The sequence below is a fragment of the Babjeviella inositovora genome, assembly GCF_001661335.1.
Source record: "Babjeviella inositovora NRRL Y-12698 unplaced genomic scaffold BABINscaffold_12, whole genome shotgun sequence".
In the NCBI taxonomy this organism is placed as follows: Eukaryota; Fungi; Ascomycota; class Pichiomycetes; order Serinales; genus Babjeviella; species Babjeviella inositovora.
The window spans coordinates 108271-134610 of record NW_017566849.1 but is presented as its reverse complement, the minus strand read 5'-3'; the positions used below and the strand labels follow the sequence as shown (position 1 = coordinate 134610).

The window sequence follows — 26340 nt, the reverse complement described above, 5'->3', positions numbered from 1 at the left end:
GGGGCGAAACGGCTAATGAAGTAGTTCATACCCATGACACCGGAAATGTAACCGGAATCGTAACCGAAAAAGATACCACCAAAGGCAGCAAAGGCACACATCATGTACGCCTTGAACGTCACTGGGGCCTCGATGCGGGCGAGATCAGCAGACTGAGCTTCTGAAAGGTGATGTTCTTCGACATCCTTTGAATTGTGTTCAACGTCAGACATTGTAAAGTTGTGTGGGTAAATTAGGATAAGGAGAGAGGAAAAACACTCGAATCTAGAAGGGAGAAATGGCCCTATTTATATACGAAAATATACAGCTGTGCGAGGGGAAGTGATATTCCACTTAAGATCTGTCTCCGGAAAATATCACATGTACCCCATGGGGGCAGGAGTCTGCGATGACGTGCGCCACTGTATGCATGTACAGCAAGAAAATCCTCATGCACAGGATTTACGGAAGAATTGAGCATACGGTGAGACCTGCCTAAACCCGTGTTTTTGCCTAGAAACTATATGTAAAAAGTTTTTCCTCTTGGACGCTTGCCTCGCGTCGGGTAAGTCTTGGCACGCAGATTAGTCTGGTAATGGTCATGACGTGAGGTAGTTTCAAATCTCTCGCCCTTGGAATGGATCTACATAGTGGTCAGAATCATGCATTTACTGATACCTGTATTGGCCCACTCATAGTTTCGTTGTTAGCGGAACGCTGTTGACTCTGACTTTTCTCCAGTTTTGTCTCCGTTTTAGGTCGCTTGGCTCCTGTCGCTTGCGCACCCCAGGATGAGCCTGCGAAATCCCGTGTTCCTCTGCCCAGACTAGCTTCCTCTGGAAGTGGAAAAATTAGCAGCCACTCTACGGTGGCCTGCATGATGCACCATGGGGGGTTCTTGGCGGGGGTGCATGGCACGGCAAAAATATGTTCCCCCCTTCTGCTCGCACAAGACATGAGCATGGGCCAGTGTTTTGAAAATATAACACGTAATCCTCTCTGACATCAGGTGATCCTACCGGATTTCGAAATGAGCAATTCAAAGATAATATACCTTAAAGGGGACTGTTGTCAGATGTCGCCCTACACGAGCAAGGATAGTGATTGCTACCCGTATGCAGCTGCTGAGGGAGCCGCTCGGCGGATAAAAAAATGTCTATCACATCTTAAAACTCGTCTCCGGTATACGAGATTCCCCGCGTAAACGTAAGAACGATATGCACGACGGAATGACCAAGTGATTGCCGTTCTGGTGCAAATCGCACACTATCACAAGCGAATTTCCGAGGCCTATCTCAGACTAGTGTTATTTAATTCCCCCGCATCCATGCCATCAAGGCCATAGTCCCCCAAAATCTCTGTAGTAGAGGTTACAAAACTAATTATAGGTGGTTTGTGTCTGTATTTCCGCACCCCATCTAGCGTGGGTGAGTTCACCCTACCCCAGCCATGCTGCCAGACTTGACGAGATGCATTCTAGCGGACCTACATGCACCCGTTTCCTTATGCCCGTAGAGAGCGGATTGGTACCTCTAGTGATCGGCACTCCTGTTACTCCCAGTATACCCGGGTAATAGTAACTCCACTCGCATACGCGGACTTTGCATTTGTATGGAAAATAGATGATACAAATGTCAATCTGCGATAATGTGGGTGAGCTAATTCCGGGAAATGGTTGGGTGAAAGTTAAACCTTCGTGGGAGAATGACCGGTCAGCCCTAGTGGCAACGACAACCGACTAAGAAGGTCTACCCTGGTAGACTGCGGTTGTGAACCTTGAATGCCCAGCCCAGCCACAAGGATTGTAGCCTCGTTGTCGCGGTACCCTTGTCTCAAAGGAGAATTTCACGTTAGGCTTCACCGTTCCGGTGCTGCATAAAATCTAGTCTTTTTAGGAATCCCCAAAAAGTTGTTCCGATAACTTTCTCCGAAAGAGCGTGTGTCACTGAATTTGGGAGTGGTTGGATGTTGTGTTTGATCTACCCTAGTAGCAGAAGCATAAATGGTGGGTGAACTTGCGGGAACCCTCCGCTGGATTCACTCCGCTTGATGGCGCCTGGAGCGTAAGGGTGTCGCGGTTGGTAGCACAACCCACTCTAGTGACAAGATGGGTGCCTGGGGATGAGCAAGATACTCAGTGGCGTGTACTGATAACTCTAGACTTAACCTTTGTTGGGAAAGCTCCTCGTGGTAGACCAGCATCCGCTCAGCGCATGCACATGCGAGATCTGAAGATCTCAACCAAGGAATGGAAAAATTCCCCGCCGAAGCTAATTTATTTCTCCCGGTTTAAGCTCAAAGAGTTAAAGTTTTATCCCACATCGGCATTTAATCCCTCAGAGATAATACAGAGATTAGTCATCTAAGAGTGGTTGAAGATTGGGACATCAGTTGATGGTTGTGCCGAACAAGGTTGGCTATCTGGGAGACCAAGAATAGTTCCTGCGGGGTATTTCCGACGGGCCGAAACTCCCAAGTGGATCACTGCGAGTATTTAATTGATTGCACGCATGGTTTAACGGTTCGGCTGCTCGCAGAGACGGATTTTTTCGCCGAAGTACATGCACCCATGGAACTTGATAAGTAGATACAACGAATCGGATCGTTGATGGGGAAATGTCTTCAACATGAGGGTATTGGGATACCAAAAAATGGGGTGGTGAGCATGTAAAAGACCTGGGTAATTAGCGCAAAGTTATAGTCTTACGGGGACAGGGGAAGAGTGTATTTTTAATCTTGAGCCTATTTAATCCGATGTTTGGCCGGACACGGAAGTTAAAAATGTAGACACTAAATTATGTAATTTGCGGGTGGTGTAGCTACTTAGATAACGTGAATAGCTTATGTAAGCGAAATTGTTCTATCATTCGTCGAATCACCCCAGGATCTTCGGCTTGGTCGTTACCACTGACGGTACGAAAAAAGCTATAGGTGTTTCCATGTATAATCACTGGTAAAAAGAACTAATATAAACACCTTGGTTTATCCCATTTGAAAGTAATTATAGAGAAACGTGAAATCATTCATTTTTTTGATCAATAACTATATATTACTCCTATTGATATTACATCATGTCTATACTTAATTACAGGATAATATATATATATATGTACTTACCATTCAATATCTATTGATTGATATAAAGCTAACCAAAAATAATTGTAGCAATATTGACGTAACGATGGCCCGGTTCATCGCGCCGCACGCCTTTTCTTCCACATTCGGCTAAAGGTAAACAGACCGAAAAACTGGTGTCACCCTAAGCACAGCCTTTCCTTCTAGCATTTAAACATTCTTCTTCAGACCCTCAGCTATCCACTCATCCTAACACCACCGATGTCGAGCCCATTTGACGACACCACCAACCTCTTGGACGCACCTTCAGCGCCGTCGCCGGCGCACTCACCACGGCGCTTCCAGAGTGCCTACACCCCGCTCCGAAACGATGCCCCAGAGACTGGTTACAACTCCCGTCCGGCCTCCCCAACCCGTTTTTCCCCCGCTGTTGCCTTTGGAAAGCGCAACCATGCGAGCCTCAGTGCTGGGCCCAACTTGCCGTACTCGCTTCCAGACTCCGCTCCGTCTTCACCTTCCCGCACCTCCAGAACGGAATGGACGAGGCTTGAGTCGCCAAAGCGCACGGGGTCAGAAGTGATCATTATTGAGGATGAAACGTACTCCCAGTCCGCCAACTTTTCATCTTCAACAACATCTTCCAAGCGCCTCTTGCCGGTTCCGCAGCCAATCTTCAGCCCGCAAACGTACGCTGAGGCGAACCAGCGTGACGATGAGACAATCAAAACGTTTCAGTTCGAGGACTACTCCGGAAAGGAGTTTGAGGACTACGAGGAAAAAGCGCAGACCGACTCCATCTTTTCAGCTGGCCAGGAAACATTCGCCTACGGTGAAACGTACGGCGAGGCCAGGGAATACCCGAATAACCCAGCGGACGAAGAAGAGTCCATGTTTGGCTCCTCCGTCGATAACCACATGATGATGGATCTCAGGGATTACAGACCCAGCGGCGATACCTTCTACAAGCGCAAGGTGCCGCTTAAGGGCGGCCACCTTATCCTCGAGAACCCGGTTCCGGAGAAACTCGTGGCAAACTTGCCCCGCACAGACTCTGAGGAGTTCACAAAAATGCTCTACACGGCATGCACCTCGGGCCCGGACGACTTTGCCGCACTGGGCTTCACGCTCCGTGCGGCAAAGTACGGCCGGGAAACCGAAATCGTCATCTGCGTCACGATGTACAACGAGGACGAGTTTTCTTTTGCCCGGACCATGCACGCGGTGATGAAGAATGTTGCCCATTTGTGCTCCCGGTACAAGTCGCGTTTGTGGGGGAAGGATGGCTGGAAAAAAGTCCAAGTGATTATTGTATCCGACGGCCGGAACAAGATCAGCGACGGGGTTTTGCAGCTTCTCACGGCCATCGGTGTCTACCAGGACAAGCTCACCAGGGCGTATGTCAACGAGAAAGAGGTGAATGCCCACATCTTTGAATACACCACGCAGTTGTCCATCGACGAGAACTTGAAGATCAAGAGCTCTGAGAAGAATCTCGCGCCGGTGCAGGTGCTTCTCTGTTTGAAGGAGAAAAACCAGAAGAAAATCAACTCCCACCGATGGTTGTTCAACGCGTTCTGCCCGGTGTTGAACCCTAACGTGGTGGTGCTTTTGGATGTGGGGACAAAACCAGATAACCACGCAGTGTACAACTTGTGGAAGGCGTTTGACAAGGACTCGAACATTGCAGGTGCGGCCGGTGAAATCCGCACGATCAAGGGGAAGGGCTGGATCAACCTCCTCAACCCGTTAGTGGCGTCGCAGAACTTTGAGTACAAAATGTCAAACATCTTAGACAAGCCGTTGGAGTCGGTTTTCGGGTATATTTCCGTGCTTCCCGGTGCCTTATCGGCCTACCGTTACATTGCGCTCACCAATCACGAGGATGGCACCGGCCCGTTGGCGTCGTACTTCCGCGGCGAGGACTTGCTTTCCGACAAAAAGGGCGAGGTCAAGGCGTCGTCCAAGATCAAGGACTTCTTTGAGGCCAACATGTACCTCGCAGAGGACCGTATTTTGTGCTGGGAGTTGGTCGCAAAGAAAGACGAAAAGTGGTTGTTGAAGTACGTGAGAGCCGCTACCGGTGAAACGGACGTTCCAGACTCCGTAGATGAGTTCATTTCCCAGCGCCGGAGATGGCTTAACGGTGCCCTTTTCGCGGCCATGTACTCCCAGTTCAACTTCCGCCAGATCTGGCAGACGGACCACTCAGTCGTCCGCAAGCTCTTCCTCCACATCGAATTCCTCTACCAGTTCCTCAACTCGATGTTTTCGATTTTTTCCCTTGCCAATTTCTACCTCACCTTTTATTTTTTGACCGGCTCTGGCGGTAAGTTGCTCGGGACCGCGGGCGACGTTCTCTTCAAGATCTTCAACTACTTGCTCATCTGCGATCTTGCGGGGATCTTCGTCATGTCCATCGGAAACCGTCCCCAGGCGTCCAAGAGTCTCTTTATCGTGGGGATGTCCATCCTCACGCTCTGCACCTTGTACTCCCTCATCTGCGGGTTTTACTTTGTCATCCACATCCTTACCCACGCGGATGAACTTGCGGGCTCGCGTTCCGTCGTCACAACCATTGTTGTTTCGCTACTTTCAACCTACGGTGTTTATGCCCTCATGTCCATCCTCTACCTCGATCCGTGGCACATTCTCACGTGCTCCCTCCAGTACTTCTTGATGATTCCGTCTTATACGTGCACGCTCCAGATCTACGCCTTCTGCAACACCCACGATGTTTCCTGGGGCACCAAGGGCGACAACGGGCCTGTAAGCGAGCGCTCAACGTATATCATTGAGAAGAACGACCAGGGGATTGAGGTTGCGGAGGTGTACGAATTCAACAACGACGAGCTTTATGAAGAGGCCTTGTACAACATCAGAAACAAACGCTCGAGCTTGAAGGTCAAGGAGGTGGTCAGAAAACAGCCAAACTCGGGCGAGGACTACGCCCGAGACATCCGCACCAAGGTAGTGTTGGTGTGGCTAGTGGTGAATTTGGTCTTCATCATGATTATGATGGAGGTGTTTTCGCCGGATCTGACGGAGACCAATTACTATTTGTCATTTATTCTCGTCTCCGTCGCCTTCTTATCCTTCTTCAAGGCCTTGGGCTCTCTCGCATACTTGTTTGTCGAGGGCTTACGCTGGTGCGTCGAGTCCAAGAGCAAGTTTTTTGAGAACAGGGGTGGCTACAGCAGTACCGCAAAGGCCCTCAATCCGTTCTAGTTAATCCGTTCAGTAATTATATTAATAATACCCACAAACACGCCTTGTAGATTAGGATGCTCCCCTTCATATTGACGAGTTCTCTTTTTCAGCTAAATGGAGAGGGAGTGTACTTGTAAATCGATAGTAATCTCCTTTTCTATAGCCCCCTTCACGGAGCAGACCCGCTGTTTCGTTGTATTTCTGTACTTTACTGAACCCCAGTATACGATTTTTGTCTTGATAACATACCCCGTTTCATGGAAAGTCACAATCAGTGTTCCTTAACAGCGATTTACTCCAATCCAAGGTTGTTAAAGGATTTATTGTAGCTTACCCATTCCAACTCCATAATCTCGACACGTAAACTCCCAGGAATGACAAGACTCCAGGTCCCGACGTGTTAACAAAGTGGATTCAAATACTTTCTACACTCCCTTGATCTACTCATCCCTGAGGTTTGAAAAGTAATCCTATTCAATGTACAACCCTCTTTTGGAATCGTACCTCCTCCCCAAGGAATCTACTACCCCGCTGTTCGCCAGCAAACTCCACGGGGCGTCTCCGACCGCGTATTTCTCCAATGGAAGATCAAACGGGAGCCTCACCACCGAGTAGCCATCCCCCAAGCGCTTTTCTGCCATTTGCTTTTCCATAATGGTGAGGGAGTTGGCTCCAAATACCGGCATAATGGGCCCTGGGAGAAACACTCCTGCCTCGTAGCTTGCTACCTGGAGAGTTTGCCTCCACCACCCTTTGGAGCCAACACACGGAGCCCCCCAGGCCTGTTTGCTCAAATTAGCACTAGTCATCAAGCACCACGGGAGGGTGGTGTGTCCCTCCTCCGTCTGGGCTACAAAGTAGAATTTGCAGTGACCTATCGCCTGCTGCCGATTTGCCTTTTCTGATTTCCAGCGAGCAAAACAGGTCCGAAGTAGTGCATCCTGGGCTCGTTGGGGCGCAGAGGTGAGGTAGTTGTAATGCAAATACTGGCCAGAGTTATACCCAATGGAAGATTCACTAACATCTTTAGCAGTGGGATAGACGATGGACGGCCGGTACTTGTGAGATCTCTGGTCCTCTAAAATGGATTTAGCTCCAGGTTGGAGCGGAAAATCGCTACCCTTGATAATCAAAGGACAAAGAAGGTGCTGGAAGAGCGTTTGGACGGACCCAGCACGGTAAGCCACGGCTGAGGCAATGGAAGAGACCTGCGACACAACGTCACATTTCCCAGGAAAAAATAAATTGTACTTTTCAAGTAATTTATAGAGCTTGGCGTATCCGTAGGTTTCGGCACTGGTTAAGTCGTAACCACCTGGGGCAGAGCCCAAAAACTCCACCTCAATAGACGAAAACTCGTACCCTTCCAAGTTCTTGGCCAACTCCAAAACCTCAGAGAGACCGTAGCGTCTCAAGTAGTTTAGGAAGTCCACCTTGAATGTGGAGCTAGCTTCTTTTCTCGACTCTGCTTTTGGTAAAAGGCCGCTTCGCCACACAGATTGAGATGCGGCCATGTCGAGAAGCTGGAGGTTAGCTGTCATAATCACGATTTCTACTGAATCTTTCCCGTCCATGTTGTAGAAATTCACCATGACTTTCAGATGGTGCGTGCCGTACCGTCCAAGGTTCGTCACTAGCAACTGCCGCACATTCCAGCCCTCGTCTAACCGGTACGCGTGTAAGTCGCTAATATCATGCTGGGTTATAAAGACCACCTCGGTAGATTTGCATACATGCGGGAGGAAAAAGTCGAGATCGATGCAATAATTGAACTGGTATGTTCTGAAAATGGCTGGGGAAGAGACAAGGGATTCGAAAGAGACTGCGTCAAAGTTTGCCCCGGGGGTGTTTGACATCGTGGGGGTTTCAAGCAAGAGGAACGGGGAGGTGGGGTTGGGACTAGGAGATCCAGCGGTATCTCCTGGGTCTGCATCAGTCTCGGAAAGGTCTCTATCGGAAATTTCGGTCTCTGAGCCAGATGTTATGTCTATAACTTCAGCCAGGGTGGCGATATTTTCGGGAAGTTCACTCTCTGAGTCAATTTCAATAACCTCATGGGAAGGATGGACCTCTTTCTTATTGGAGTAAGTATGTATTTGGGGAGGTGCTACTTCCATTTTACTGGCCCTTGGAAGCCCGTTCCCAACTCCAGCTGTCACAAAGGCATGGCCAGCAGAAGAACTTGCTTTATATACCACATCAGTGACCACCGTTGGATCGTTCAACTGGTCTCTTGTATTTGTCATCGATGAGCTCATCTCCTCCTCATTTGGGATGGCGTCAGTTCCCGTAGAACTATCTACCTCTGCGACAGGCCGAGACAGGGATTCTGCACCAGCTTTCGACGGGCCCCTTTTGGCCCATATTTCGGCCACTTTCATAGCAGCAGCACTTCTCTTAATACCACTCATTGTTATCTGGATTTGGGAACATTGAAGGTGGAACCAGCACAGTGTGACTTTTAGACATGAACCTAAGAAAAATAGTATCCATTCATGTTGACACGTGATGTATGCGAATGTGGGGAACGGTGGAGGTGGTTGGATTGTAGGTCAACGAGGAATAATAGGATTAAAAAACGAGAATTTGTAAATCTTCTTAAAGCGAGTGCTACTGGATTAATTTAAACCAATCCACCGTTACACGTCTGTATATTCGCGAGTATTACAGATGTCACGTACATTACAGATGCTCGTTAACTTCCGTACGATGGATGCAAAGTTACAGAACTGTCAACAAATATGCGGTGTACGATACTCCAGAGAGAATTTCAATAATTAAACCTTCGAAAAATAGCCTAACTGGGTATTCTACTCGCTTATGATTAATACCCTTTTATTCAGTAACTTTCACGGTCAAAAGCTAGGCTGACTCGCCAATCCCTTGGAACATTCTTTGCTAAATGGCGTGCCTGCAAAAAAAAAAACAAGCCTTACAAAGCAATCCCAGTCAACAAGGTCTATAGTTGACAACGGCCGTGGTTTATTCATCTCACTTTATGATTCAAAAGGACCAGTGGCTCAGAGTTATTTATGACCAATCTCTAGACGTTATGTCGGCAAGCTCCATTGCCTTTTCCTCGTTAATGCTTCTAAAACCCCTTGGTCCGGTTCTTGACCGCACGGAACAACTTCTCCACCACCTTCTGGTTGTAATCACCCGACTGGATTCCGCTGAGCAACCCAAAGCACTGCAACAAGCGCAAGCTCTGTGAGATTTCCTCGCTGGCAGAGTTGCCGGGAACCGTCGGCGGATACATCAGCTGGAGGGCAGCGGTCTTCTCGTACATGGGCATCACTACATTATCCCTGAACATGATCAAGATGAACCGATCCACGGCCAAGGTCTCAGTCTTGTGCACCTTGCACAAGTCCTTCCAGTAGCTCTGGGCCTTCAGCTCAGGCCGAAGCACGGCCCCAGCACCCTCAAACTCGAGCTGTAGTGGGAGAAGAGTGCCCTGGAGCGTATGATACACTTCGGAGTAGAAGTATTCCCAGAGGTTGGCTAACTCGGTGTCGAGGGAGCCCAAGACGTCGGAGGGGACACTTCCGGGGCTATAGGCAAGGTTGAATGTAGAGCTCATCGGCGTAATGTTCCCATTCGTCGACCCGAGTTTCGTGTCGGGCCTATAGTGATAATTATCCGCAAGGAGCCGGAAGCCGTTCCCAAACACCTCGGTGATTTCGCTGGCGTAGTTGATTCCCGTGACGCGTTCGGTGTTGTAGCGGATGTAAAAGTGGATTGTGACCAAATTGTTTAGATCCTCAATGGGATACTTACTCAAAATGAGGTGGTTCGCGGTGGAGTTCAGGCTGTTTTCAAAAAGTGGCGTGAGTGCCGCGTAGAGAAGCATCATGATATCATCGGCCAACTGCTCCTTCTCCTCGAGGGCCTTGAAATTCGCCGCAAACGTGGCGCTGTTCGGGTTGAGCAGCTCTAAGATCGTGAGCGTTTTCTGGATATTGTTGAAATTGAGGTCCTTGAGGTTCCCATGGGTAGCGCCAGACGGAGATGCTAACGGGTTGAACGAATTGTACTTGACCCCCGGCCGCACAGAGAACAAGTCGTCGTTGAGAAGCTTGGAGTTGGAGTTGGAGTTGGACGACGAGATGATGATGGAGTTGTTGTTGTAATCTTTGATGTGCGGCTGGTGCAAGTGGCGCGTGCGGAAGAAGTTATTTACCGCGTTATGTTTGCGCGTTGTGACCGACTGGTGGGTCGAGTTGTCCTGAACCGTAGAGGCGGAAGAGTTGGATGAGAGTAAACTGTCAGTGGATGCCTTTGTGAGCTTTCGCTCGAGCTCCCTAGACCCTCTGACGGATCCGAACGACGGCCTGTCGCTGCTGACGGATGCAGCCGCGCCCAACGCTCCTGTCTGGATACTCAATTTTTCCTTGAGTTTCTTCTTGCCGGCGGCAAAATCAGTGGTGTTTCCCCGCGAAAACAACTTGGTGAACGAGCTTTGTGGCTTCAGGGGCTTGCTGGGTGACGTGTGCGTGTTGGTCTTGGAGAGATTTGTGAAGGGCACATTCGATACGCTGTGGTGCGCTAGCGAATCGTCCTCGAGGAAACTCGAGTTTAGCGTGCGATCAAACGGGAATACCGAGTCGAAAGAGGTATCGCGCGTGGGCGTGTCAGGGTTGGAGGACAAGCTTGTGGAGCGCGTATGTTTGAAGGCGACCGACTGAACAAAGCTTGACGTACTCGGCTTTCGACTCACGGACTGGTCAATAAACGGAGTGGACATGGCGGTGGATAGGAGATGGATGGTATAGGCAGTGCAGTTATATATGGGCAAATTAGGGTGAAGAAGAGTGATTTGCAGGTTTGGGCTGATACAGAGCCGAGGTGGCTTATCAGCACGTGATAAATGGTATGGGTACTGCCCGAAACTGATAAGTGTGGATTAGCGTAGAGGGGGAAACTCGGAGATACCTGTTTACCCTTGTAAAATCTTGGACACCGTTGTGGCAAAAAACTATCCCACTTGCAAGGGATTGTGTATCTCGCTTATACTTTATGCCTGTGTTTTTGTTTAGCTGACGGCCAGGGAACGCAGTCACTTTATATCCTTAGATTGGGTTTATTGAATCAGAGACATTTTGCGTTTGTAATAAGTACCGTATAGATATAATTAAAGGAGGGACTGGGTAAAACGGGTGTTTGCAAAAACGTGGCAACAAAAATGTCCCCTTACAACTTGTTCGTGACAATCGCAGTATTGCCAGTACAGAAAGTGGTCGATGTAGAGGCATCAGTGGTAAACTCGGAGGCATTGATTGCAAAAGCAGACATACCAGAAACCCCAAAGTTCCGGGATAATAGCAGCGCCTCCAGAAAGATAACACTGGTAAATCCTCGATTTTCAATTTGGCAAAAAATCTTAATGGCCAAGAAAAAACAATGGCAAGTAATTCAATCCGAGAGTGCGGAAAATCAGAGCTAACCAGTAATGCAACCAGGTTGGTGTATGCCTGAGCCGCACACTTATCCATCGCGCCGGGTATTTCTGGACGCGCTTTTGATCAGATTGCTCCCCCGGCTCACTTTCCAACATACCATGATCCGCTTTATAGACAACGACCCCGATGCTGGATCTACCAATTTTCTCAGACCAGCTGCTGGTGGGCCAACCACGGCGGTGTCGCTAGAAAATATCCACGAAACAAGCCACGAGACCCCGCTTGGCTCGGGCGCCAGCTCGCCAGAGCTAACGGTGTATGACGACGATGATAGTGAGGATGCTGCATTTATGCTCAGCCATTTGGTTAGTGACGGGTACCAGAGTGTTCTGCAGGGCGAATCTAGTGACTTTTCCAACTTTTCCTTTGCTTTAGGAGCTGAGCCTGCCCCAGATGTAGATTTTGCCTCACAGGCAAAACAGTTTTTCATCCTTTCGTCTGCGGGAAAACCCATCTTTTCCTACCATGGAACGGATGAGACGGTCACCAGCTACATGGGCGTGATCCAGACACTAGTGGCGTTCTTCCAGGACGACAAGGATAACGATAATGGAGATAACCTCCGGACGATCACCACCTCCAACAGAACAAAGTTTTCAGTGTTGAACCAATCGCCATTGCTTTTCATGGCTGTATCCTCGCAAAATGAACCGGATGGAGTCCTATCGCGCCAGTTAGCGTTTCTCCACAACTTTCTCCTCTCCATTTTCTCGCGCAGCTTTATCGCGCGCAGCTTTACGCGTGCAAACTTCAACCTCCAGAACCACTTGAGCAGCAACGATGTACGTGCGCTCATAGAGATTTGCGACGGCTTTGCGCACCGTACAATGACCAATCTCAACTTCCTCACCTCTTCCTTGGAGTATTTCTACCTCAAAAAGGCCGTGCGCGCACGTATTGACGACGTCTTTCTCTCGCTCCGCGCGTTGAAGCTCGGCGATGAAACCGATTCCAACAACTTGTTGTACGGGTTGCTAGTGGCACCGCATGGAAAACTAATCAGCATTCTCCGCCCGCGGAACCGCTCGCTCCACACAATCGACCTCCAGATCTTGTTCCGCGCGGTATTCAGCCTTGCGCGCGACGGCCTGGGTGACTCCCAGGAGGAGTTCTGGGTGCCTATCTGTCTTCCGAAGTTTAATGCGAACGGCTTTTTGTACGCATACGTGCGGTTTGTCGACAGTGTAGCGTTGATTTTATTGTCGGCTACTAAAGGGGCGTTCTACGAAATGAAACAGTACGCCAACAGCTTTGTCGCGAAGCTAGAGCTGCCGAAAATCATGGGGAGTCTCGCGCAGTCTCTCCAGCTTGCGCGCAACGGTATCACCGCCGCTTTTGTCCACAACACCAACATTCTGCACTTTGTGTATATCTCAAAGAAGCATCTCCAGCATATTAACTCGAGGCTACCCGATGACGAAGTGATTAGGAACAATGTGGCGCGGTTCTACCACGTTTTAAAAGACTTTCTTGACACTCAGGACTCCTCGCAAACTGAGAAGGGCGATGAAACACGGATTGTGTTTCGGAAATGGCGTACGGGAGAACGGTACCTTGTGGGGTTTGGGCTTGCTAACGCAAGCTTTGAGATCTATGCTTTGGTTCCGCACAGTTTTGGCAACGGAAACGTTCGCAAGGACTTGATTTTTCATAACATCATGGGTATCGTGCGCTGGTGTGCGCGGAACGAGGAGCGTTTGTTTGTGGTGGGTGGGGCCGTGTTCTAGTCCAAAGTTGATGTGAATAGTACGGGTTTAATAGTCTGGGTCTACCGGAGGTTGTTTAATATTCTCGTGCCTGCCTCTATTGGGATACTACGGTTTTCTGTTCTACTTAGGATCCATTCGAGTAATAATTTCTCGCGTGTTAGCTATACATTTAGATCGCACTAAAGGCTAAGCGGTTCTCCCGGGGGGTGTTTCAAATACCAGCTATCGATAAATTATAGATTTTTTGACATTTGGCTATTGTGACTCCGACCTCGAAGCATACCCTTTAGGGAAATTTTCCACTTTCAGACGTCTATATTCGGACACTGCAACCGGCCATCGCTACTTTCTGTACCCAGTACCGGTGATTCCAGAAATCGACAAAGTGCGATACAAGACCAATATACGCAACCACTTTAATCATAATTGCAAAGATTGGCTGATTCCTAGACCTTTATCGTATATCCGAGCCTTATATTTCCTCTCAGTTTTAGCCTACCAAAAGCATATATCCCACCTCTATGCAACTTTCCACTGTACTTTGGCTATCTGCCACCATCAATTAGCTATATCCTTGGCTCCTATAAAGCCATATCTAAACTGCGAATTCATTTCAGCAAGTCACTTCTGTTAGCTCCCGTTCCATTGATTTGTAGCTGTAGGTTCTTGCGCATACGCGCCGTTCGACCCCGCATACGAGCTACTTGTCTCCACAAATGAATTCACATCCTGCGGATACGGATTGCTTGTCTCCGCAAACTCGCCAAATTCCGGTGGCTGCGCCTGGTTGGTGAACATGTAGTCATCCTTCAAGTTCTCCAAGTTGGACGACCAATTGAACAAGATCTCGTAGCTGGGCTGGTCGAGAGGCGCATCCTCAAAGCCCTGCTTGGGCCCTGAGCGCTTGACCAGCTCCTCTTTCCGGCGCAAACGCGCGCGCGCCAGGCTCGCATACGCGTGGCCCGTGTACGACTGCGAGTCGCGCGCAAAGGCCGCGTTCGTGTTCGCACGCGCATCCGCGTCTGGCAGCACCCGGAAGTCATCGAAGCCTGGGTCCGCACTTGTCGACGCGTTCAGGTTCTGGCGCGACATTTGCGTTCCCCATTCGAAGGGCGCGGCCGCAGGCGCATTCGCGGCGGACGACACGAGCGATGCGGTATCCGAGTAGAAGTCCGCATCTGAGTTCGACGCAGGCTTCGCGAACTTAAAACGCTTGGTATCGTGCGCAGGTGGGTCGCGGAAGAGCTCGCTGGCAACATCTTGGACAGCGACGCCCTCGCCGAGCACTCTGGTCTCGCTGCGGATGCACTTGATGGTTTCGTGGATCTTGTTTGCATCATAGCCAGCGGTGCTCGCCTGGCTTGCGGAGCGCACGAGGTCTGCTACACGTGTATTGTCGGTGAACAATGCGCACACCGCATGCAATATCGCGAGACAGCGCGCGAGACGCGCGTGGTGCTGTGGGTTTGGCTTGAAGATCAACAGACAGCAGTAGATGAGGTAAAAGCAGTTCACAACAATGTGTTTTGGGAAGTCGATAAGGGCGCAAAGGTTCAGGATAATCATGTTCGTGGAGAGCGCGGCATACTCGCCGTCACTTGCATACGCCTGTGGTGCCGAGTAGTCGGCGTCGTTCTTCTTGTCGAAAACGAATAGCGTGTACGTGAGGAACTGCTCCGAGATGAAGGCGAGCGTGACAAAGTGTTCATACTTGAGTTTTTCCGAGGACTTTCTGCCAATTGCCTCTCCCGACGACTGGAGCGTGTTGATGAAGAACGGAAGGTACGACTCGGCCCTTAACGTGAAGTAGAACACGGATAACTGGTAGTTGATCAAACTTTTTTCGAGGTTGGTCGTCTGAGACAAATTGTTGCTCCCAAAAACCCTCACCTCGATGTCGCTGCCGCTGCTGAACTCGTGGTAATAGTTTGCCTGGTGTTGCTTAATACCGTTGCGCCAGCTCTCAAGTCCATGGTTGAGTGCGTCCAACTCAATGAGCGACTCGATCGTGAACGGTGACTCACGGATCGCGAAGATCAAGTCCTGGAACAAGTTCGTGGGAATAAGCTTGCTGTCCTTCACAAACGAGTTGAGCTTCGGGATCGCGTCTCGCGGGGTGCCCGAAATCGTCGTGACGGAGTGGCCAAACTTCAAGCGGTAGATCTGCGTGAGGATCTTCAACGACCAGATGATCTTGAGACGGATCTTGTTGTCCCACACGTTCTGCTGGAGCTGCGCCGCGGGCCCCGCAGCCGTCACAATGCCGTTGCCCAAATGTGCAGCCAGCGTGGAGAGTCCCTGGACGTTGTAGATAGACGTGTAGCTGTTGAGGGTGATGAACAGATCGAGCAGATGGAGGATCTTGAAGCTGTTGGTCTGGTCGTTGTTGATGATCAAGTAGTGGACGAGGAGGAGCTGGACCGAGATGGAGTTGAGGGACATCTTGCACACATTGTTAAAAGACGAGCAGAGGATGAGGGGGTCTACGAAGTCGTCCTCGAGGTGGAGGGGGTTCAGACTAAGCGTGATTTTTGTGATCATGAGGATCTGGATAATCACGAGCTTGTAGTCCTTGATGAGCTGGATCAACTCCGAGCGCAACGCGTAGCGGATGTGCGTGGGGTCCGCTTGCGACTGCAGCACAAGAAGCGCCTTCTGCTTCACGCCCATGAGCTTGTTGATGAACTTGAGGTAGTGCGGGAGGAAGTTTTTGAACGTGAGAATGGGAATAAGCGAGTTGTAGTGGTGGAAGTAGTTCAGCAACACGTGGTCGAGCTTGAGCTTGTTGTCGAAGATTTCGCTGGTTTTGGCAATGTGGGTGTTGCTGCGGTGGTTAATGTCCATGGGGTCCATCGTCTGAGCGTATTTCGGCACCTGTGAGAGGATTTTAAAGAGGTAGTCGTCGAGCTTGAAGTTCTCCATCGCGTAGTCGAGGCTGCGGCTGTACGTGGAGACGGAGGGGTCGACCGGTGCCGCGAGGTGCTTGAGGTTGAGCGCAAAGAGGAGCTCATTAAACTTGTTGGAAAGGCTCTTGAACTTTTCGCAGTTCACAACCTTGAGTTCATGCTCGTTGATGATGTAGTTGTTGTAGGTGTGGACGGGTCCGGGAGCCTGTGCCGCGCTCGCAGCACTCGCGGGGGTATCCGCATCTGGGACACTCGGGTTCGGGTTTGTATTCGACAACGCCTTGATCGCGTCCGTCAAGTTCGCTTCGCGGTGCTCGGGCGCGCCCGCCTGCTTGAGCTGCTGCTTCATGTCCTCGAGCTTCAAGAGCAAATCGTTATTCTCTGTTTCGAGCGCCTTAATGTTGCGCTCGAGGTTCTCGGTGTAGCCCTTGGGAAATGAGCGGCGCGTGAGCTTATCACTAATAGAGCAGTTAAAGCCACCCTTGGCGCAGTTGTTGCACGGGAGCGAGCCGTCGCACTTGATTTTTTTGATACGGCAGCGGTCGCACGCCTGCGAGATGCGCACCGCGCCAGACTTGGTACGGATGAGCTTGAGCTGCGACTGGCGCTCTTCATGGGAGGATGTTGTGGACATGATGAAATGACAAGTATTCGCCTAGAACGAAGGTGAGGCGGAAATGAGTGAAGCCAAAGAGCGTAAACTCAAGAGTGAGTTGTAGCCGGGTGAGCTTGGTAGTTTAGACCGGATGACTGCTAGGAAATTAGCTTTTAGAAAGATGTAGCTGTAGGGCTGCAAAGATTAAGCTAGCGCCGCGAGGTGCGATTCAAGGAATAGTCTTTGGCAATTGTTTCAACAAATTCGTCACTGCAAATGGAGTCTTTTCAAGGGTAATCTGGGAAGGCGGGAATAGTCGTGGGAGACCTGAGCAAAGACTAGACGGAAAACTCTGGAGACTAAATATGTCGATTGGAGCAAGGAATTGATGAGCTAGGAAAGCAAAAAGTGGAGATGGAGTCTTTTCAATAATTTGCAAAACGGCACTTTGCAAAGACGTGTGACTTTTTGATTTTCGCGCAACGAAGCCGGGGAAGGTCGTGCTTGGCCACATGTCACTGGCAGAGCTCAAAGAACGAGATCGGATCCGGGGTACATGGAACGAGGAGGGCCACTGCTGAAAGCAAAGCTAGCCACGCCTCTTTTGAGAATATTATAGTGTGATTAATTTGGTATAGAGTATTTTAATAAACCCCTCTGATTTTTTTCCTTTCTTGAAAGGTTTGCCTGGGAGGACTACGAGGTGTTTAGCCTCCATATCCTTCGTGCGCCGAAACCCGGGCTGAATCGGAGAGCGGAAAAACTAAGGTGAAAAGTCTAAGCCTCCGGGGACATTACATTAGTAGAGCAAAGCCGCCGCGAAAAGAAGTGTATATAAGTAGGTGGTTGTGTATATAAAGTGAAGGACTAGTCTACCGATTTGGTGGCTGCTGATTGCAAACTATGACTTTTCTATCCAAGATATGACACTGAAGTATGTGGTGCGAAGCGAGACCCAACTTTTACATACCCTTGAACCAATACATAATGTGCACGTGATACGATATGACCACTATTGGATAATACCGCCCGGTATGTGCCTTGGTGTATATTCTTGACAATGTTAGTAATTTGGTACCTTTATATTACTCAATATCCCCCCGGTGAATGTAATTTCCCATAATTTACATACTACGCGGTTTGTCTACATGTCTATACAGTTTTTTTTTCCACTAACCAATGATTTCGTGGCCAAGTTGGCTAAGGCGTGTGACTGTTAATCACAAGATCGTGAGTTCGACCCTCACCGAGATCGGTTAGCTTTTTAATACTTTCGACTGCGATGATGGTCATCACCGATAATGGTTTAATGAGGCTTTATACTGTTTATAAAACAGAGCCCTCTATGATTAGCCTTACTCGGGGATTTCCTTTTCTAAAAGGCGCGTGCCTTTAAACTTTGCAAGTTCACCACTGTTCCAAGTTCCATCTCAGAATTATTATTTTGAAATCTTTCATTCCTAAGACACCAGAGACTCTTGCGGTAAAGATTAATGTATTAAAAGCTACAGTTATTCCATTAGAGTGTATGATCAACTTCCAATATGCAAACCATCCTAAATTCATAGCGAGGGTAGCTTGGACTCCAGAGAATGGATCATTCCCAGGTTTACCTAGCCTGGAGCTGATACTATACATAATCAATATTATCACCCCGCAGTTATCGCAGCATTATACAAGTAATTCCGTCCATAGCTCAAGGACTCAGTTTCGAAGCGCATGGCTGCGCTACCTCCGGTCCACTAGCTGGCATGGGGTTACCACCTTGCTGGGTAGCCATAAATCAGCGCTGTATAGGTCTTAATACTCTCCGAAATATCCGTCTTCTCGGTTAGTATGCAATGGCGGTGTCGATCCCTTGGATCTCATCTACCAAGGCTTCCAAGCTCTCTAAACACGCCATGTCAAACGGTGGTTCCTCACTTTCATCCTGGCCTGTCAAAAACTCATTGAGCTTAATCAAATCGTAGTAGTTGTTGTAGACAATAGACTTTATCTCCGATTGGTTTCCATTTAGGCTGCTGGTGATCTCGTTTTGCACCGCGAGCATTTGTTTAAGCGGCGAGTCCCTAACAAAGGCATCAAAGTTGGCAGATATTTGTGCATAGTTATTTGTTTCAACAGGCTGTGTCTCTGAGGCCCCCTGTTTGGCCTGTTTGTAAAACTCCTTGAGCGCCATCCGTCTCTGTTTGGTAGAAAGCTTAACGGAGGTATCGGCGGGTTTGGCCGTGCTCGACGTCTCCGATCGTGATGACTTCTTGAACGATATGCTGGATTGGGGAGTGTTGCTTTCTGACATGTTAGGATGGTTGTGAGGTAAGGGAGGTGTAGGAAAATGATAAACCAAGTGTTATACACGTACCCCGATAGAGTCACGTGTATGCCAGCATACGAGTCGGTGGGAGTAACCAAATGGTAAGAGGTTGCTGTGGGCTCATAACCTGAGACTAGTAGCTAGATCTGAGGGTACGGCGGTGAATAGATAGGTGGTACGGCGAAGGTACTAAAAACGATAAATATTAGTTAGTTTTACTGAGTCTATTCTTTGCTATAGAGGCCCTCTGATAATTTATTACGCCAAAGGGGATAGACTTTCAAAATGATCTTTAGCTGCTATTCAAGAAAGCGTCTGAGAAACCCTGGTGCAAGCAGTAAAGCCCCTAAGTATTAAACCAGAGAACAGCCTGGAAAAACTACATATACGGGAATCCAGCCCACCTGTTAGGGTCCCTATACGGAGCAGTTTTGGGTAGAGGGCTTTTTTTTTCTGCAAAATATCAAATTAACCCCACCAGGCAAAGATCCATAGCGGTCTCCACTTCGCCAGTCAGCGATATTGACTAATAAAACAGGGAGCTCTATGCTCAGAACGGGCCACCCCAGGGTTTTTACCAGAATCGGCTTAGAGGGATAAACTTTATATAATTATCAATACCAATGTCTCTGAAAATCAGAGTGTCGGACATACTCCAAAATCAGGCCTCAGTTAGAGTAGCTCGTCGTCCACATGCTGCTACAGTACGCCACTACAATATATCGTGACAGTACATCTTTGTACTGTCGGATTGCAACTTGCGGCATCCCACAGATAACTGAATATACCCTATATTCAACTAAATGTCTGCTCCCCATCAAGTCTCAATGTCGACATTCCCTAGGAACGGGAACACTACCTAACCCCTAAATAAAGAATGATGGATAATTGGAGTGCCGTCACCAAATGTTTAAACTCATTCTTAATCAAATACTAGTTGCTGCCTCGGTGTGCCTGGTGCCCCGCGTTAATTCCCATCAACCCGCGCTCGTTTCTTTTTCCCGGCCTCTTCCCACAGTGCGTCGCGATACCAGTGGATAAGTCGCTGTGCGTCACCAAACTGAACGCAGGTTTGACGCCAACGCAAAAACAGCCAAAAGGAAGGCCAACTTGTTCTTATAATTTGTTTCGCTGCTCACCTTGCCAATTGACCGCTACCATCCCCATCTAGCGTGCTCCATTTGGCAACCTCATTGCAATCCATCTGAACCATATCCATCTCAGCTTGAGCTCAGCGGTCTCACCCATTGCATTTTCTCCATAGTTTCCAGCTCTTAAGCTCAACACTCCCATCGAATAGACCGTTTATCCACGCGTGAATTCCCCGTGACCATCATCTCCCTCGATCTGGTGCCACCGATCATCTTTGTCAGTCTATAGACTTTTTGTTTACCCCCCCGCAGTCTCTTGCAAGCGTCGATTATCCGAGCTTCACGATTACCCGAACTCCGCAGTCATTCAACCCAATTCGGAATCTTATTTGAATCCCTACATATATTGCTGAGCACTCATTATATTAGGCCACGCAAGTCCTCTCATCACAAGTGCCATTCCTGTTACAGACATTTTCGTAGGCCCCGAACTCGATGAATATCCTGTCACCGCTCTTCCCCGCGCAGTTCCTCTCGCCAAATGCGGACACTACGCTCACGCTCCCCGACAAACCGAACGCGTCATCCGGGTCTGTGTCGCTCTATGTGGTGCTTGCAGAGTCAATGCTCTTTGTGCAAGGCTTTGAGCCCCATGAGCAAATGGACCGTCCACCGACAGTGCTCCGCGGCGCTCTTGTGCTCCGCGTGACCAAGCCGGTGCGTGTGCGCACGCTCACACTCGCGCTCAAGGGTGTGCTCGAAACCGACTGGCCCGAGGGCATCCCGCCCAAGAAGACAGAGTATTCCGAGGCGTCCACACTCGTGGCGCACACGTGGCCGTTCTACGCGGGAGACCCGGATCACGGTGCCAGCGCGTTCACGGCTGCAAACCCCGACGTGGATGATCTTAGCTTAGACGCAGCGGCGCTATCGCCGGTGCGCTCGCGTATTGGGCGCAGCTTCCCGACCGGGTTGTTTCCCAGCCGCACCTCCAGCCCCGGCCCCGACACAGCGCTGGTAGTCCTGAACACAAACATCGCTGGCACGTTCCAGCCGGGCGAGTACATATACAACTTTGAACACGCACTTCCAGCGAGTACGCCCGAAACAACGTCCGGAACGTACGGCCGCGTGCGGTACCACCTCGAGACAGACCTCGAGCGCAGCGGGCTCCTCGCGACAAGCCTCCACGCGCGCGTGCCGCTCACAGTCGTGCGGCTGCCACTTGACGAGTCACTTGGTGAGACGGAGCCCATCCACATTGCGCGCGAGTGGGATGACCAACTCGCGTACGACATCGTGGTGGCGGCCAAAACCGTCACCCTTAACACGTTCCTCCCCATCGCGTTCAAGTTCACGCCGCTTGACAAGCACGTAGAGCTCTTGCGCATCCGCGTGTATGTTACTGAAAGCATGGAGTACTATTGCCGTAACGACAAGGTGCACCGGCTGGAACCTACGCGCAAATATCTCCTCAGCGAGCACAAGTCGCCTACCAGTCTCCTTGCAGACGACAGTGGCACCGGCGTGTGCGAGAAGGAGATGGAGTTCCAGGTGTACGTGCCCGAGAAGCTTACAGAGCGGTGCCACCTCCACCCCAATACGTCCTTCAAGCGCATTCAGGCGCACCACTGGCTCAAGATCTGCTTGCGGCTCGCGCGCCGCAACCCGGATGGTACCGCAAAACAGAAGCACTACGAGATCTCCATCGACTCACCCATCAACCTCCTTCTGCCGCACTGTGCGCACGTCAACACGCTCCTCCCGGCGTATGAATGGCCGGAGATGGATGCCTGGCCGCAGGACCTGCCGCTCTCGCCGCATGTCACGGCAGTGGACGCGACCACACTCCTGGAGATGCTCCACGACGGACCTCACCTCCTTGCGTCACCAGGCCTCGAGCCAGTAGATCTCCACCTCCAGGCGAACCTCTACGCGCCGAAGGACGTGCCTCTCGAGTTACAGGGCCTCCAGGCTCACGGCTCGCGTGTTGCATCGCCGCTCGCGCGCCCCATCCACCTCATTCGCCGGCCCTCCGTCAACCCACCGACCTTTGCCGAGAGCGAGGCGTGCTCTGGCCGTGCGTCGCCCGTAGGCTTCTCGCCGAGCGCCTCCATGCTCTTCTCGCCCGTTCCCGGTGCCATCGATGCCCTCTTGGGCCTGAGCACCTCCCCGGAGCCGCCCACCTACGATGCCGCCGTCCGCGAGGGTGTTCACCGCGCCCTCCACAACGCGTTGACCGAAGCCCTGGTTGCTTCTGGAAGTGTCACGTCTGAAACTAGTGAACTAAAGCTCATGGTCACACCTCCTAGTCCGCCGAGCGCATCTGCCACCCATGACACTTCATCCGAAGTTTCCGGTAACTCTAACGGCAATGGCCCCTCAATTACTGCTGGGGTGGTTGTCCCTGTTTCAGATTCGTCTCTCCGTGCCGATCCTTCTGCAAACACCTTCAGCGTGGGCGCTTCTGGCCTCGCATCTTCCAGGCCATCCGTGGAGTTGCGTTCGGTGCTGAGCATGACATCAATGGAGGCGTACGAACGCCAGGTTCAACTGAACCAGCACTCGCCGTTGCTCGCATTGTTTGGCACGCCCGCGCCCATCGATGATGTCATGGAGGGTTCTATTGGTAGTGGCGATGGTTTGGAAGAATTGGATCTCCTGGATGGGAGCCATTTGCATCTCGACCGCGTGTCCATCTCTCCGCGCCGGTCCTCCTCGATCCACTCCTCACGCAGGCCTTCGGCTGTCTCTGTGGCCTCTGAAACCTCAGACCTCCTATCGCAACCGCTTCTCCACCCGCGCGCGTCCTTTGCGCTTCCGCGCATGTCGCTTCCGTTCTTGGAGCGTAACCAGAGCATGGACATTACTGCGATGCTTGATGCCCGTCTGGATGTCGTCTGGAACCCGCTGCAGGGTGCGCCGTTGCAGCCACCGCAGCAGCCGGCCCCGGCGAGCCTCCCCTGGAAGCCGCGCCAGATGAGCTTTGGCGTACAGAGCATGTTGAACGCCAGCGACGCTGACTTACCGATCTTGGCCACCATGTCGGAAGACCCGTATCCCGTGATGGACGATTCGGTGCGTGATGCCGAAGACCCGTTGAGCCGTATCGAGGAACCGGATGGGGCGAATGCCCCAGCCGGGCTGACCATCACAAACTTCAAGCAGTACTCGATGACATGAGGTGGCATTAGGATACTGATAGAGCTTTAGGAACCCATAGAGATTATACTATTAGCTATGTTGTAGGGCCGCGTAGCGAGATACGGTCTCCCTTACGATTATCCATTAACATTGGGGGAGCAGCTCGAAGTGTATGGATTTTAAAACTTCATCTGACGTTTCTCGGGGCTGCCGTTACACTGTTAAGTCCTAGGTCCTAGGTCCCCGGCCTTACAAGCTCCAGCTCGGATTTTCCTCTTTGTTGTTTACTGGCTTCCATTATTCGTGCATCCTCTTTTCCCCTCTTATATTCTCTTCGCGGTTCTACGCGTATAGCGTTGACAAATATCAGCCTCTGTACTCCAAGTAGCGTAAACGGTAGAACCCCACGTGCATCGACTCAGACATATCTTGCACTTTTTGGATTCACTACGATGCACAATGCTTCACGAAATGGAGGTGCATTGCAGAATCTGAAAGAAACTTTCACTAAAAATAGCACCATGCCGTTTTTCCCCGATTTGCAGGAGGAAGAAAAAGAAAGGGGAAGCGCGATTTTGGGCAGCCAGTGACCTATCTATGTAACCGGTAAAGGGTATATGACTGTTGGTAGTGCATGTGGCTCTTTTGGAAGCTCAATAACAGGCAGCTGTGGCATTTTCTTAAGCTCGGAATGGAGATATTCAATAAGCTTCTGAGGCACTAGTTACCCCTGCCTGAAGCCTGGCCGTGCCATGCACCATGGATAAAATTCCCCCTCCAACAACGGTCGCTAGTTTACAGACTAAGGAAACTGAGCTTACAATAATTGTCGAAAGAAATGTTAATTAGTTTACAAAAATCAATAGACATTGTACGTCAGATAGGAAAGATAAATACTTCTTACAACATCAAAGCGGCGGCAGCGGCAAAGACACCACCGAGAGCAACGTTGGCAGCCAAAGCGTTAGCGGCACCAGTGTGGGTGGAGACGACGGCTGGAGAGGAGGCGTGGGCCGAAGTGGCTGCGGTGGTGGCGTGGGCCGAGGTGACTGGAGCTGGAGCAGCAGTGGTTGGGGCAGTGGTGGCTGGAGCAACGACAGCTGGAGCGGTGGTGGCTGGAACAACAACAGCTGGAGCGGAGCTGGCTGGGATGATGGAGGTGGTGGCAATGACGGTCTTAGAGACACCAGCAGTGAGTGGGCAGTAGGTGGTGTACTCAGTAACGACACCGCCAATAGTCTTGGTGACAACAGTGACACCGGTCTCGACAGTCTTCACAACACCGGTCTGGGTGAGTGGACAGTAAGTGGTGTACTCAGTAACAACATTGTCAACGGTGGTGGTGATAACAGTGTAACCGGTGGTGGCGGTGGTGGTCTGGTTGCCAATGGTAAGAACCAAGGTGGTTTCTGGAGCGATGAGCGCAACAGTGTTACCTGGGTCAAGGACACCGGAGGAAACGGTGACGTTGGTGTAAAGAGCAGAAGCAGAGGCAGCAGAGGCTAAAGCGACAGTAGAGAACTTCATTGTAATAAGCGAGTGGTAGAGGTAAACTGAGTTATACTTAAAGAAGAAAGAGAAAGGCTCTGGGTATAATTTATTTTTATCTAGCAGCGAGAAGGGGATATTTATATGGTATTCAGGAATGTGTCGGTGCGGGCTCCTTATTTTCCGCCCACACCGAATTCCAAGAGATTGTTGTGGTGCGAGCCGGTTCTTGAAACAAAGGCTATGCATAATGTATTGTTTTTCTGTCCGCATTGAGATGCGTCATAGCACAGTTGCATGCATACGATGCACGAAATTGTGTGGGAATTGTGCCATTTGGCGAGCAAATCGGGAATTCCTCCTTGAAGGGAAAACATTTGCCGATCCCACTACTCATACGGCTATGTACTGGATACGGAATTAGTCTCCGGGTAGCGTATTTCCTGCATGGATTTTCCTCTGTCTCTGCAGTCTGTGCATAATACCGTGCATATCGAGTAGGCAAATTCCCTTTCTGGGGCCAAGAATTGTTGTCGAGCAGGTTATAAATAGATTATGTCGTGTATCCCTTACTAATCAGCACCTATGAGAGGTTTGTCTAAATTTCCCTTCCATGTTGGGTGGCGATAGCCTTTTATCATGGATAAAGCTTAGACCCGCTCCTTGTTTATGCCAATTTTGGTTTCTTTTTGGCCGTGGCTGGGTCCTTTAAGACTCGTTTCGTTAAGACCTACCAGCTCTGCGCCCCATACTTTGTCGGCTGACTCCGTGAAGCCCCTTTTCCGAGAAATCGTCTGTTGGCCTCTCCGAAAATAGTTTCCTATGCTAAGCCATGCCCGCTTTGTAATTGGTGGTCCGGTGTGTCATATGGCGTGACGCCTACAAAGATACGCTAGCCCCTTGGGGATGGCATACATCACAGTGCAGCCTCATTAAATTGATACTGACCGGGTTGGAGCAAGTCTAGATGGTGTCATGGGCATTCTGTGGTCCGTTCGACATGGGACACCCCCAATTTCAGGAAGAGCCGGAGGAAAAGTTTTCAAATATCTTGCAGGTACACAACTCACTGTTGTCTATCGTTCGCTAGTTTGTTTATAACGTATGGCCAGCAGTAGTGTGAAACAGCGAAATACCAAGTTGCCGCTCGGAGCCGTATCTTCACTTACTAAGGGCCACGGAAAATCAGATATCTAGCCTCGAGTATGCAGACGACAGCCTCGTACCCTCCTTGTTGTGACCCTGGAAGGGGAAATGTATCCTGCACTGTTTCACACTAGTGAACCCACTAAGCGTCGTGCTGTAGAGATCAAGGATATTTTCTATATATAGAACTGGAGGCAAATAGTTACAGCACCCTGCACGCAGCA

The 26340-nt window shown here is 50.2% G+C and overlaps 10 protein-coding genes and 1 non-coding gene across 11 annotated transcripts in view; 4 read left to right on the top strand and 7 right to left on the bottom strand.

Moving 5' to 3' along the window:
• The window catches only part of BABINDRAFT_168564 (sugar porter family MFS transporter), a gene marked incomplete at both ends in the record, with an annotated part of 1818 nt that extends 1606 nt beyond the window's left edge, over nucleotides 1–212 (bottom strand). The window contains one exon of the mRNA XM_019130593.1: nucleotides 32–212. Coding sequence (XP_018983307.1) covers nucleotides 32–212 — 181 coding nt within the window. The remainder of the gene's footprint in view (nucleotides 1–31) is intronic.
• A 273-nt stretch (nucleotides 213–485) lies between these two features.
• Nucleotides 486–1055, bottom strand: BABINDRAFT_91067 (uncharacterized protein). Its single transcript, XM_019132912.1, has one exon. It carries the CDS (start codon nucleotides 940–942, stop codon nucleotides 640–642), a length of 303 nt encoding a protein of 100 aa, XP_018983306.1. The 5' UTR covers nucleotides 943–1055; the 3' UTR covers nucleotides 486–639.
• Nucleotides 1056–3157: 2102 nt separating this feature from the next.
• Nucleotides 3158–6314, top strand: CHS1 (chitin synthase). The gene has a single exon (XM_019129677.1). It carries the CDS (start codon nucleotides 3316–3318, stop codon nucleotides 6277–6279), a length of 2964 nt encoding a protein of 987 aa, XP_018983305.1. The 5' UTR covers nucleotides 3158–3315; the 3' UTR covers nucleotides 6280–6314.
• A 275-nt stretch (nucleotides 6315–6589) lies between these two features.
• On the bottom strand, nucleotides 6590–8706 carry BABINDRAFT_163026 (uncharacterized protein). Its single transcript, XM_019129676.1, has one exon. It carries the CDS (start codon nucleotides 8670–8672, stop codon nucleotides 6732–6734), a length of 1941 nt encoding a protein of 646 aa, XP_018983304.1. The 5' UTR covers nucleotides 8673–8706; the 3' UTR covers nucleotides 6590–6731.
• Nucleotides 8707–9352: 646 nt separating this feature from the next.
• On the bottom strand, nucleotides 9353–11008 carry BABINDRAFT_9588 (uncharacterized protein; the record flags this gene model as incomplete). The annotated part of the gene is made up of 1 exon (XM_019132993.1): nucleotides 9353–11008. The coding sequence occupies one exon, from the start codon at nucleotides 11006–11008 to the stop codon at nucleotides 9353–9355; it is 1656 nt and encodes a 551-aa protein (XP_018983303.1).
• Nucleotides 11009–11821: 813 nt separating this feature from the next.
• BABINDRAFT_9587 (uncharacterized protein) lies at nucleotides 11822–13450 on the top strand (the record flags this gene model as incomplete). Its single annotated transcript, XM_019132992.1, has 1 exon — nucleotides 11822–13450. The coding sequence occupies one exon, from the start codon at nucleotides 11822–11824 to the stop codon at nucleotides 13448–13450; it is 1629 nt and encodes a 542-aa protein (XP_018983302.1).
• A 306-nt stretch (nucleotides 13451–13756) lies between these two features.
• On the bottom strand, nucleotides 13757–17067 carry ZCF16 (Zcf16p). Its single transcript, XM_019132911.1, has one exon. It carries the CDS (start codon nucleotides 16970–16972, stop codon nucleotides 14063–14065), a length of 2910 nt encoding a protein of 969 aa, XP_018983301.1. The 5' UTR covers nucleotides 16973–17067; the 3' UTR covers nucleotides 13757–14062.
• A 1047-nt stretch (nucleotides 17068–18114) lies between these two features.
• Nucleotides 18115–18188, top strand: BABINDRAFT_t311. The gene has a single exon. It is a non-coding gene; the product is annotated as a tRNA-Asn (tRNA).
• A 220-nt stretch (nucleotides 18189–18408) lies between these two features.
• On the bottom strand, nucleotides 18409–19271 carry VPS51 (Vps51p). Its single transcript, XM_019129675.1, has one exon. It carries the CDS (start codon nucleotides 19230–19232, stop codon nucleotides 18765–18767), a length of 468 nt encoding a protein of 155 aa, XP_018983300.1. The 5' UTR covers nucleotides 19233–19271; the 3' UTR covers nucleotides 18409–18764.
• A 1562-nt stretch (nucleotides 19272–20833) lies between these two features.
• BABINDRAFT_29021 (arrestin family protein) lies at nucleotides 20834–22393 on the top strand (the record flags this gene model as incomplete). Its single annotated transcript, XM_019131437.1, has 3 exons — nucleotides 20834–21213; nucleotides 21322–22162; nucleotides 22241–22393. Coding segments are annotated over 3 exons (1374 nt in total), but the record flags the coding sequence as incomplete, so codon positions are not given.
• A 1668-nt stretch (nucleotides 22394–24061) lies between these two features.
• BABINDRAFT_177566 (uncharacterized protein) lies at nucleotides 24062–25428 on the bottom strand. The gene has a single exon (XM_019131037.1). The coding sequence runs from the start codon at nucleotides 25241–25243 to the stop codon at nucleotides 24383–24385; it is 861 nt and encodes a 286-aa protein (XP_018983298.1). The 5' UTR covers nucleotides 25244–25428; the 3' UTR covers nucleotides 24062–24382.
• Between the last annotated feature and the right edge of the window lie 912 nt (nucleotides 25429–26340).